At 33.5% G+C, this 13,647-nt stretch overlaps 1 protein-coding gene across 1 annotated transcript in view; it reads left to right on the top strand.

The window, feature by feature from the left end:
* The window catches only part of LOC149777643 (scavenger receptor cysteine-rich domain-containing protein DMBT1-like), a 162,965-nt gene that overhangs the window by 98,858 nt on the left and 50,460 nt on the right, over nucleotides 1-13,647 (top strand). Inside the window, exons 28-33 of the mRNA XM_089938703.1 lie at nucleotides 109-265; nucleotides 1,930-2,099; nucleotides 3,275-3,428; nucleotides 5,368-5,540; nucleotides 8,738-8,888; nucleotides 12,535-12,707. Coding sequence (XP_089794829.1) covers nucleotides 109-265; nucleotides 1,930-2,099; nucleotides 3,275-3,428; nucleotides 5,368-5,540; nucleotides 8,738-8,888; nucleotides 12,535-12,707 — 978 coding nt within the window. The remainder of the gene's footprint in view (nucleotides 1-108; nucleotides 266-1,929; nucleotides 2,100-3,274; nucleotides 3,429-5,367; nucleotides 5,541-8,737; nucleotides 8,889-12,534; nucleotides 12,708-13,647) is intronic.

Below are 13,647 nucleotides of genomic sequence, written 5' to 3'. Positions count from 1 at the left end.
CCCTCACAGGGAGTATGCATCATTATGTGCTTCATTGATAAGACACTACATTCTAATGTCACATAAAGTGAACAATCATCAAAATTATTTTTTGTCTCATATTCTTAGTTGCCACTACACAGAGTCCATTGCGTTTAGTTGGTGGATTGGTACCAACAGAAGGGAGGGTGGAGGTGTTCCATGCTGGATCATGGGGAACCATTTGTGATGACTTTGCCAATCAGGGAACAGCTCGGGTCATTTGTAGACAACTTGGATTCTCAACGTAAGTCTGAAGACCTCTTAGTGATAATTTACAGAAATGCTAACCATTCAGAGTTTGGTGGAATCATTCTGATTTGTAACCTCAATTTGCCCATTTGAGGTTGAACACGAGGCCAGAGACTGAGTGTTTAAAGAATGAGCATGAGTTCAAAGGTTAAGTTAAAATAATTGAGCACAAGGTGAAAGGCCAAATGTAAAGATATTGAGCACAAGGTGAAAGGCCAAGTGTAAAAAGGTGAAAGGCCAAGTGTAAAGATATTGAGCACAAGGTGAAAGGCAAAGTGTAAAGAGATTGAGCACAAGGTCGAAGGCCAAGTGTAAAGAGACTGAACTCATTGTCAAAGGCCAAGGCTGAGTGTTTAAGACTTCATATGAGGGCAAAGGCTGAGTGTTCTGATATTAGGTATGAGTTCACAGTACTTCATCAAATTTCTTGCACATGGCAAACCATTAATTATTGTTATTTTTACATAATCAGTTACTAAGTACAAATATGTGACAAAAATGAGCTTTTTAAACAAATTAATTTTTTTTCTCTCAACTAATTCTGATGTTTTAATACACATATGCTACAGTCACATGTGTCATACCAGCCTTCCACTTTCAGAGATGATGTGATTCTGGCATCACTCAAACATGTCAACCATTATGCAGTTTGGAGAATTATGAAATTCCAAAAAATCAAAAAAAAAATATTGTAAAAATTTGAATTGGAGTTTTCCACGTGGATAAGGATAGATAGATAAGTACTTAGCAACAGTATGATAGACTGGTAGAGTTCTCAATGTAAAACAAGACAAAACAAAAGAATATAGATGATAAGAAACCAGTCGATTAGACTAAATAGGTAAAAAATGGTGGCAGAGATAAAGCAATACAGAAGATTAAAAGAATGATGAGGAAAAGGAATGTTGATAGTCGTTTTTGGGGGGAAAAATATCAAAGGAATTCAAGGCTGTAAGAATTATAGGAATGGATACACCATATATTTTCTCTGGATTTTAATTGTTACTGTGTACAGGTATATATATATATATATATGGGTTCACATAGACTGGCTACCTTGATTCTATAAAATATGTATATAAAATTGTATCACTTTTAATGAACATGTTGTCCAGTCTAGACTGGCTACCTTGATTTTATAAAATTTATATATATATTATATCACTTTTAAGGAACATTTTGTCCAGTCTAGACTGGCTACCTTGATTCTATAAAATTTGCATATAAATTGTATCACTTTTAATCATTATCTCTTTGTCTAAAATATTCCTCTTTTTATAATAATAATTTTGTGACTTAATGCAAAATTATTTATTTCTGCAATTTTTTTCTTTCCGAAATTGAGTTTCTTTTGTTGTTATTTTAAACTGTTAAATATGTAATTCTTGTTGTAGGCATCAGCTTTGTACTGTGACTTTGCTCACATTCAGAATGAGACTTGAAATTTTGAAAAGCGAATTGGTTATTTTAATTCAACCTAATTTCTGATTTAAACATTTTATCACTTTTGAGATTTTGGCAGTCTCTGACAATCACTAACAATCAATGACAATCTCTGACAATCACTAACAATCACTGATAATCACTGACAATCACTGATAATCACTGACATCAACATGGCTTAATACACTTCATTTCTCTATATTTTTTTAACATTAGGACCAATGCAGCAGTGAAGAGTGGCTCATACTTTGGAGGTGGTAATAATACCATTTGGCTTGATGATTTGAAATGTACTGGGGATGAAGCTGCAATTGACAATTGTAACTACCGCCCGTGGGGCCAAAACAACTGTGACCATAGTGAAGATCTCTCTGTCATATGTAGAGGTTTGCAACTTTTATCTTTAGTAGTCAGTCCATATGACAGTGCCGCACACACACACACATACACACACTTCTTGGAAGTTGTGGAAGGATTTTATCAGGGCTAAAAAATACTGTCTCATTAAAAGATATTACTGAAGGACCAGACTTACCCTAACCCTATAAAATATTGGTCTTTATTTTTTAACTCTCCCCAGTTGTACTACCCCTAACATCAGCATTACCCATATAAAATGGTGTTGACATGGCTGTATACATTACTTGTAGATCCAGGCTGTGTAATTATTGATTACATTCTGGTGTTGACATACTTGTAGATGCAGTCCGTGTAATTATTAATTACATTCTGGTGTTGATAAGTCTGTACACAATACTTGTAGATGCAATCCATGTAATTATTAATTACATTCTGGTGTTGATAAGTCTGTACACAATACTTGTAGATGCAATCCATGTAATTATTGATTACATTCTGGTGTTGACAAGTCTGTACACAATACTTGTAGATGCAATCCATGTAATTATTGATTACATTCTGGTGTTGACAAGTCTGTACACAATACTTGTAGATGCAATCCATGTAATTATTGATTACATTCTGGTGTTGACAAGTCTGTACACAATACTTGTAGATGCAATCCATGTAATTATTAATTACATTCTGGTGTTGACATGTCTGTATACAATACTTGTAGATGCAATCCGTGTAATTATTGATTACATTCTGGTGTTGAAATGGCTGTACACATTACTTGTAGATGCAATCCGTGTAATTATTGATTACATTCTGGTGTTGACATGTCTGTACACAATACTTGTAGATGCAATCCGTGTAATTATTGATTACATTCTGGTGTTGAAATGGCTGTACACATTACTTGGAAAGTTGAAAATTCTCTTAGAACCAAAATTTTGAATGCAAACTTGAATTGATGTGTGTGTATGTTTGTATTTCCTAAATAAAATGTAAATTTACCAGCAAAATTTAAATGTAGTGGAAATTACTTTAACAAGCTCCTCTCTAATCTCAGCACACTGACCACTTATTTTAGTTGCAAGAATTCCTTTCTGTGACATAATAAACTGCTGTATACTGGACACCTCTATAAAACAAATTATTTGGTCACAACAGTGTCCAGTTTTGGGAAGTTTCACTGTAAACGTCAATCTATTTTTAGTTCCTAACACCCCAGTGAGGCTTGTAAATGGACAGGGCATTCCAAGCCAGGGACGAGTGGAAATAAACTTGAATGGAACTTGGGGCACAGTCTGTGACGATAGTTTTTCTTCAGCAGCAGCTGGAGTTGTTTGTGTTCAGCTCGGATATGCTAGGTATGTTTGTAGATTTCCATGGTAACGTAACTGTTGGTTTAGGGGTTAGACTTTTAAATTTAAAAGTACTTACCACATCACATTTGATTTCTAAATTTAAAAGTACTTACCACATCACATTTGACTTCTAAATTTAATAGTACTTACCACATCACATTTGACTTTTAAATTTAAAAGTGCTTACCGCATCACATTTGACTTTGAAATTTAAAAGTACTTACCACATCACATTTGACTTTTACAAATGGACTTAGCTCCAGAACAGCTCTTTAAACTATTTCCATTTGTAGATGTCAAATAAAAGAAAGAAAAATTAAAACTTTCTTTATTCACTTTTTCAAACCAGTTTCTGCATGTGTATATTAAGTATGCCAGAAGCTGGTATATCAGCCTTACAAGGCACTTGTTCAAGGGATAGGCAGTTGAAACCTTGTTGTCCCCTTAACATAATTAGTTTAAATTACCAATTGTATACACCAAAGTTAAAATCAAACTCTGTGATATGGTCATGCCATTTATGATGTGGAAGTTGATTTCATTTAGTGAGATCAATCTCATTTGGACCCTGAGTATTCAAAAGTATTCCATTTTAATGGTCAGTCTGGTAAAAATGTTTGGTCTCCAGGATTGAACATATTTCAAATTTAGATGGTGGACCAGCAGGGTACCAAGAAAAGAACTTTGTAGCCCACTTTACATTTAGTCACCCCAAAAAGGCACTTGGTTATGAAAGTAAAAGCTTGTGGGCTACTGGAATTATCAAGTTATACCCTTTCTCATTCTTATATGTCATTGCAGTTATCCTTTGTAAAACATTTACGTAGGTATGTTTTCAAGAAATAAAATGGTTGGTTTGCCTTTAACACATTGGCCATACCATGCCAGGGAAATGGGAGCTAAGTACCTTTAACACATTGGCCATACCATGCCAGGGAAATGGGAGCTAAGTGCCTTTCCCTTGGACTCGCTGAGACAGCTGACCCAGAATTGTTGAAGAATGTTCTTATGGTGTAGACACCTTGACTACATGACTTAAATATAAGCTAGTCCAGTCCAGATGAAGCATTCAGATAGCCCCTGGTCTACATGACTTAAATATAAGCTAGCTCAGGTGCAGCATTCTGATAGCCCTGGGCTACAGGATATCATTATAATATAGCCTAAGGCAGCATTCTAGTAGTCCATTTGCTACATGACTTCATTTTATGGTAGCCCAAATTCAGTATTCTGATTGTCATTGAGCTACAAGATTTCATTATATTGTAGCCCAAGTGCAGCATTCTAGTATCTCACTGGGCTACTGGACTTCATTATGTTGTAGCCCAAATGCAGCATTCTGGTATCTCACTGAGCTTCATTATATCATAGCCCAGATGCAGCATTCTGGTATCTCACTGGGCTACTGGACTTCATTATATTGTAGCCCAAATGCAACATTCTGGTATCTCACTGAGCTTCATTATATCATAGCCCAGATGCAGCATTCTAGTATCTCACTGGGCTACATTATTTTGGTAGCACAGATGTAGCATTCTGGTAACCCCTGGATAACTTAAGATAATTTGTTTGAACCAGGTCTTTTTATGACCCAAATTAAACATGTTCACCATATGCTGATGTTTTATTCATGCCAAGAAACTTGTGATTTTTTGTGATTTTTTTTTCTTTGATTTTTGTTGTTGTTATTACTGTTTTTATATTTATGTAATTAACAATTACCAAAGTTAGTGTAGTTTGAAAATGTTAAATATTGTACAGCATTGAATCTTGTTCATCCAAGCCTGTGTATTTAACTATAATTTGTAAGTCTGATATTAAGTATTTATGAGAATTTATATTTAATAAACAAGAATAAATCTTGCTCACATTTTGCCAAATATGAAAATCACTAGTATTACCAGGATTTTCCTTTAACATAGTAATAACCATCCTGTTTCAGAGATGGAGCCATTGCCAAGGGTACTGCATTCTTTGGTCAAGGTTCAGGTCCTATCATGCTCGATGATGTGACATGCATGGGGACAGAAGTGAACCTGCTGCAGTGTGACAGCAAGCGACCGGGTCAGAGCAACTGCGACCACACTGAGGATGTAGGGGTTATCTGCCAAGTGTGTGAGTGAAAATGCGGAGTCCCATGCTTCAATAGATTCTAATGAATTTATGCTGAACTTGTTACATGCTATAGAATTCAACTCTATGGTCACTATTTTAACACTGTGTTGTGACTCTGTGGTCACAAACTAAGTAACTGATTGAAGCAAAACCAGCAGTTCTGTAAATGCACTTTCTACTTCCACCGAACAGTCAAAAAAACAAATGGGTTTCTTATCAGATAATATTCAAGTACAACATAAAACATGACTGCAGACTTACAACAGGAACACATGAAATGAGAATTACTCCAAATTTGAAATGAAACTGATTGCTAAGTTCACTCATTATATACGTCTATGATGACTATATTTTGCAATAGACCCCATGTGATGGATCTTACTACTCACTTTGCCTATTCATGTGACCTAGCCCAACCAATGGGAAGTTACTGAATGCTTTCAGAAATGTTGAATCCCTATCAGCCAATGAGAAATTAATCCAAAGATGCCATTAACTCATTCAGCCCCAATCCCGCTTGTAGGCATGATTAAGCTGTATCCTATTTCCAAACTCTGCAGCATCAAGGTCATTTAAGATACAACAAATCGGGTGATATTACAAAAAAGCAGACAGATATAGCTCTACAATCATTCCAAAGAATCTGGAAATTCTAGGTGCACTACAAAATACAGAGGGAAAAACCTCATTTTTTTTACCTGTTTTTTTTAAAACCTTAAATTCGCTTGTGGTCGGAATGTGATTTTGTGTTCAGATTTTAGACCTTTTGGCCTCACCTTTAAGGCAGACCAATCTGAACTGCACACAGACAGGTGAACCTTTGCAAAAACCTGGATAAGGTGGACATTTGGAATAAAGAGTGTTCTCCATACGAAAATGACAGGTCCATTAAGCAAAAAAAAAATAAAGAACTCCAACTTTTAGACTTCTACTCATGCGCAAGCAAAATAACCAAGGAAAACGATGTTTCTAATACAACTAGGCATTAGTCTCATGGAAAATCTGTTGAAAGCCGATGTATTATGATGTATTCAGAAATAGCCCCCAAAATGTCTTTCCTACTCGCATTTCAGGCAAAAATGACAAAAACATCCAGGGCCAAATCAGTTTAGTCTTATTATTAAGATTGTTATTAGCAACTGTCAACACATATGTCAGTGTCTATTTATAGATAATATGCTCTCATGTCACTTTGGTAAAAATCTAAAATAAAGATGTTATGTCCAATTAATGCCAATAATAAAAATTACAAAAATTTATAAAAATCATGTGCCTGGAGTTACCAAAAATATAGATATAGAAAACAACTGTTGTTCATAGGAGTCATACAGGTGACCTGCATTGTAAGTGATAGAGTCTTTTAATGAGGGAGATTATAACAAGGATACGCCCTAATAGTGCTTTTATACACGTAAAATTTACAGAATATTAGATTTTACAAAATACACACAAATCGAATATTAGATAATGTAAAATACATCCAAATAGAATATTGGAGTATGCAAAATACACACAAATAGAATATTAGATAATGTAAAATACACACAAATAGAATATTGGAGTATGCAAAATACACACAAATAGAATAATAGATTACACACAAATAAAATATTTGATTATGTAAAATGCACACAAATAGAATATTAGATTATGTAAAATGCACACAAATAGAATATTAGATTATGTAAAATACACACAAATAGAATATTGGAGTATGTAAAATACACACAAATAGATTAGATTACACACAAATAGAATAATAGATTATGTAAAATACACACAAATAGAATATTAGATTATGTGAAATACACACAAATAGAATATTGGAGTATGTAAAATACACACAAATAGATTAGATTACACACAAATAGAATAATAGATTATGTAAAATACACACAAATAGATTATATTACATGCAAATAGAATATTAGATCATGTAAGATATTAGACAAATAGAATATTAGATAATGTAAAATACACACAAATAGAATATTAGGTCATTAAAATACACACAAATAGAATATTAGGTCATTAAAATACTACACAGATAGAATATTAGGTCATTAAAATACACACAAATAGAATATTAGGTCATTAAAATACAACACAAATAGAATATTAAATGATGTAAAATAGTACAAGAACAAAATATTAGGTTACACACAAATAGAATATTGAGTTACACACAAAAAGAATATTTGATTACACACAAATAGAATATAAGATTATGCAAAATACACACAAAAGGAATATTAAATGATGTAAAATACTATGCAAATAAAATATTAGATGTTGTAAAAATCATATTATAATTAGTTGCCATGAGCCAATGAGCTAAAATAAAGTGAAATAAAAAAATAGGAACGATAACAATTTTGACATTTAATGAGATCCGTGACAATTCCAATGGCATAAAAAGGGCCATGGAAATAATAACTTTACTGGTACAGTTGCATGACAACATTTGCTATGGAAATAAGAGCTAATTATACCATTGGAAATAATCAACCGTACTTGTACATTGCATATGAACATATGCCATGGAAATAATGACTTTACTTGTACAATTACATAGCAACATTTGCCATGGAAATAATGACTGTACTTGTACAATTACATAGCAACATTTGGCATGGAAATCATGACTGTACTTGTACAATTACATAGCAACATTTGGCATGGAAATCATGACTGTACTTGTACAATTACATAGCAACATTTGGCATGAAATTAATGACTGTACTTGTACAATTACAAAACAATATTTGCCACGGAAATAATAACTAATTTTACCATTGCATAGGAACATTTGCCATAGAAATAATGACTGTACAATTGCATAGCAACATTTGATATGGAAATAATTCTATCGACATTTGTGGAAATATGATTGTTCATGACAGCTTGATAAAAGGTTATGACTTTTGGATCTAGCTCCAGGGAAGAAGGGACTGGAGGTCAAAGGTCACATTCTTTGTAACTTGAACTCTAGTGAATGAGTGAGGACAATAATATTTTGTTGTTTTACAAGGATACATTGTTGACAATTAAGGTTTCAAATTGTTAAGAGCAGCCCAAGGGGATGGGAGAAGAGGTTATGGGGAACAATATCAGAAATAAAAATGCTAGGATGTTTGAAATGGTTTAGTGGAAAGCACTGTGTCCTGCAGGCTTAATGCCCTTTCTCTGCTTTTTAGCAAGTGGCAACAACATCCGACTGGTTGGAGGCAGCACTCAGTATCAGGGCCGTGTCGAGATCTACCACAACAATGTTTGGGGAACAGTTTGCGATGATTTCTTCACCGATGCTGCAGCTAAAGTTACATGCAGAATGATGGGATACCCATTGTAAGTCAACAGTTTTGGTTACATACAAACACATATTCCATACCTATTGTAAGTCAACAGTTTTGGTTACATACAAACACATATGGGATACCCATTGCAAGTAAACAGTTTTGGTTACATACAAACACATATGGGATACCCATTGTAAGTTAACAGTTTTGGTTACATACAAACACATATGGGATACCCATTGCAAGTAAACAGTTTTGGTTACATACAAACACATATGGGATACCCATTGTAAGTTAACAGTTTTGGTTACATACAAACACATATGGGATACCCATTACAAGTAAACAGTTTTGGTTACATGCAAACACATATGGGATACCCATTGTAAGTAAACAGTTTCGGTTCCATACAAACACATATGGGATACCCATTGTAAGTGAGCAGTTTTGGTTCCATACAAACACATACAGGATACCCATTGTAAGTGAGCTGTTTTGGTTCCATACAAACACGAAAGGAATACCCATTGTAAGTGAGCAGTTTTGGTTCCATACAAACACATATAGGATACCCATTGTAAGTGAGCAGTTTTGGTTCCATACAAACACATATGGGATACCCATTGTAAGTGAGCTGTTTTGGTTCCATACAAACACATACAGGATACCCATTGTAAGTGAGCTGTTTTGGTTCCATACAAACACATACAGGATACCCATTGTAAGTGAGCTGTTTTGGTTTCATACAAACACATATGGGATACCCATTGTAAGTGAGCTGTTTTGGTTTCATACAAACACATACAGGATACCCATTGTAAGTGAGCTGTTTTGGTTCCATACAAACACATACAGGATACCCATTGTAAGTGAGCTGTTTTGGTTTCATACAAACACATATGGGATACCCGTTGTAAGTGAGCAGTTTTGGTTTCATACAAACACATATGGGATACCTGTTGTAAGTGAGCAGTTTTGGTTTCATACAAACACATATTCCATGTATCATGTTTTTATTCAGTAAAGCCACAAAAGATTATTGCATAGTTACACTGAAGAACTGTAATTCATTTAATTTTTCTTACCTTCTAATTTTTTGTTCACTATTCATTATTAAAAATCAAATTAATTATATTTTTTTGAACACAGAACTTATATTTTTTCATGAAATCCTTCAATTTCTTGTACCCAAAAATTTCAAATGAGAAGATTTAAATGTACAAACAAATAGAGCCAATTTTGAAATCATTATTATATAAGATGTTGTTTTAAAATTTGTTATCTTCCTACTAATTTTTTAACCTCATTTGAGGGGGCGGGCCTAATCAAGTGGAGAAGTTCATATCTCAAATGGCTTTGACAAAATATCATATAATTTAGATACAGTTGAAGCAAGGAGATATTGGTTAAAAAGCATATGTTTGATAAAATCTCATGAAAATCACATATTTGCTAAGTTTAGGTAAGTATTAAATGAGACATTAAATAGACATGATAGAAGAGGCAGGAAATATAATTGTTGCAGTGTTGCACAATTATATTGAATGGATGCCTTATTTTAAGAAATATAACATCATGACTTCACTCACAATGTCACTTGTGATGCTGTGTGGTTTTATTACTAACACAAATTCTGATCTGTATAGTTTATTTGTTTTCAAAATTGTGTTTCACGTAGAAATATTGCCATAATATTACAAGGTATCAAATTATCAGTGTTTGTTTATATAAGTTACACTACTTTATCAGTGTCTGTTTCTATAAGTTACACTACTTCATCAGTGACTGTTTATATGTTACACTACTTTAACAGTGTTTGTTTATATGTTACACTACTTTAACAGTGTTTGTTTCTATAAGTTACACTACTTTATCAGTGTCTGTTTATATAAGTTACACTACTTTATCAGCGTCTGTTTATATAAGTTACACTACTTTAACAGTGTCTGTTTCTATAAGTTACACTACTTTATCAGTGTCTGTTTATATGTTACACTACTTTATCAGTGTCTGTTTATATAAGTTACACTACTTTAACAGTGTCTGTTTCTATAAGTTACACTACTTTATCAGTGTCTGTTTCTATAAGTTACACTACTTCATCAGTGACTGTTTATATGTTACACTACTTTAACAGTGTTTGTTTATATGTTACACTACTTTAACAGTGTTTGTTTCTATAAGTTACACTACTTTATCAGTGTCTGTTTATATAAGTTACACTACTTTATCAGCGTCTGTTTATATAAGTTACACTACTTTAACAGTGTCTGTTTCTATAAGTTACACTACTTTATCAGTGTCTGTTTATATGTTACACTACTTTATCAGTGTCTGTTTATATAAGTTACACTACTTTAACAGTGTCTGTTTCTATAAGTTACACTACTTTATCAGTGTCTGTTTATATAAGTTACACTACTTTATCAGCGTCTGTTTATATAAGTTACACTACTTTAACAGTGTCTGTTTCTATAAGTTACACTACTTTATCAGTGTCTGTTTATATGTTACACTACTTTATCAGTGTCTGTTTATATAAGTTACCCTACTTTAACAGTGTCTGTTTCTATAAGTTACACTACTTTAACAGTGTCTGTTTCTATAAGTTACACTACTTTATCAGTGTCTGTTTATATAAGTTACACTACTTTATCAGCGTCTGTTTATATAAGTTACACTACTTTAACAGTGTCTGTTTCTATAAGTTACACTACTTTATCAGTGTCTGTTTATAGAAGTTACACTACTTTATCAGCATCTGTTTCTATAAGTTACACTACTTTATCAGTGTCTGTTTCTATAAGTTACACTACTTTATCAGTGTCTGTTTATAGAAGTTACACTAATTTATCAGCATCTGTTTCTATAAGTTACACTACTTTATCAGCATCTGTTTATATAAGTTACACTACTTTATCAGTGTCTGTTTTTATAAGTTACACTACATTATCAGTGTCTGTTTATATAAGTTACACTACTTTATCAGCGTCTGTTTATATAAGTTACACTACTTTAACAGTGTCTGTTTCTATCAGTTACACTACTTTATCAGTGTCTGTTTATATAAGTTACACTACTTTATCAGTGTTTCTATAAGTTACACTACTTTATCAGTGTCTGTTTATATAAGTTACACTACTTTATCAGTGTTTCTATAAGTTACACTACTTTATCAGTGTCTGTTTATATAAGTTACACTACTTTATCAGTGTTTCTATAAGTTACACTACTTTATCAGTGTCTGTTTATATAAGTTACACTACTTTATCAGTGTCTGTTTATATAAGTTACAATACTTATCAGTGTCTGTTTATAAGTTATACTACTGTGTTTAGTAGATTGTAATTAATGATTTGTCTTAAATTTTTAAACATTTGATAATTAATGTGACAACTATTATGACTTGCTTATAAGCCATGTCCAGCTGTACAAACCCAGACTGACCTGCCATCACATAATGCGTCCACAGATCTAAATATACACAGTTTATTAAGAACAATCTGTATAACAGATGGTATGGACCCAGATCTACCAGTGACTTATGTGATGCCTGATCAGTGTCTATGTTCTTTGCAGTTGGACTTGACTTATTAGCAAGTATATACAATAAGTGCTATTTTCACTATATTATCTACAAGTGCAATGAAAAACCTTAAGGTACTTGAGGGAATATTTGAAATCTTACATTGCAGTGCCGGAGCAAGTGCTAATGGTCGTGCTGCTTATGGACAAGGTACAGGCCCAATTTGGCTAGATGATGTCCGATGTACAGGCAATGAAACCAGTCTGCTCCAGTGTTCCCATACCAACTGGAATGCTAGCAACTGCCAGCATGGAGAGGATGTGGGTGTGGTCTGCACAAACAGTAAGTTCAAGTCTGTATGTCTTTACAAAATGTATCAGTTAAAAATTTATTCATATGCAACTAGTATAATTATTTCTTTTTCTTCAAGATGATGACTTGTGAATTGGCAATTACATGAACATGTAGGTAGTGATCAGCTTATGATCTGAGCCTATGTTAATCAAATTTTTGTTTCAGAGATGGCTCCCTAGCAATGTGTAGCTTCCATAAGAACCATACAAAGAACCTATTTTCAGCTTCTCAAGACCAACCATGCAATTTTTGATAAAACTTGAATTTTTCTTAGGACATACTTATTATAAGTTTGTTTCTGTTGCATTTCTTTATTTCCTTAGCAACCAGGTGGGAAACTGGTTAGACTCCATCGCTACAACAACTGAAACATTTTCAGTCTTTCTTAAAATAAACCAATCAAATTTGTATTAACATAGCTTCCTTAGCAGTAATGTGGTTTCCATAGAAACCCTAACCCTATCAACTTCTTCCTCACAGTGGCCTAGCCAATATTAATCAGACTTGGTATAAATGTTTTGTAGAACACATTTTCTCAAAGATTTGTATGAGTGGTTTCCCATAGGATCTGTGGGAAACCTATAAGTAATACTTATCTCCAATCAAGTTTGGCTAGCAAAATTTTAATATGTGCAAATACCAGATATGATTGGTAAAATCCTAACTTGAACACCTTTCACATTCATGCTGAAGTTGCTAGTGGACCATCTTGTCTATCCAAAATCTATCATGTCTATCCAAAATTACACAAAATTGTTAGTGGCCGAGTGGTCTAAAGCGCTCTCCATTACGGATCACTGCCATCTCACCTCTGTCTGCATGGGTTTGAGTCTCGGAATCAGCCAAAGTGGGTATGTGAGAAAACTTGCCATTCACTTCTGGATGGTCGGTGGTTCTTTCTGGGGATTTCCCAGGTTCTTGTTCCACC

Source organism: Sinohyriopsis cumingii, chromosome 17, assembly GCF_028554795.1.
Source record: "Sinohyriopsis cumingii isolate HCF-2022 chromosome 17, ASM2855479v2, whole genome shotgun sequence".
Lineage (NCBI taxonomy): Eukaryota > Metazoa > Mollusca > Bivalvia > Unionida > Unionidae > Sinohyriopsis > Sinohyriopsis cumingii.
This window is presented reverse-complemented; position numbering and strand designations above follow the sequence as displayed.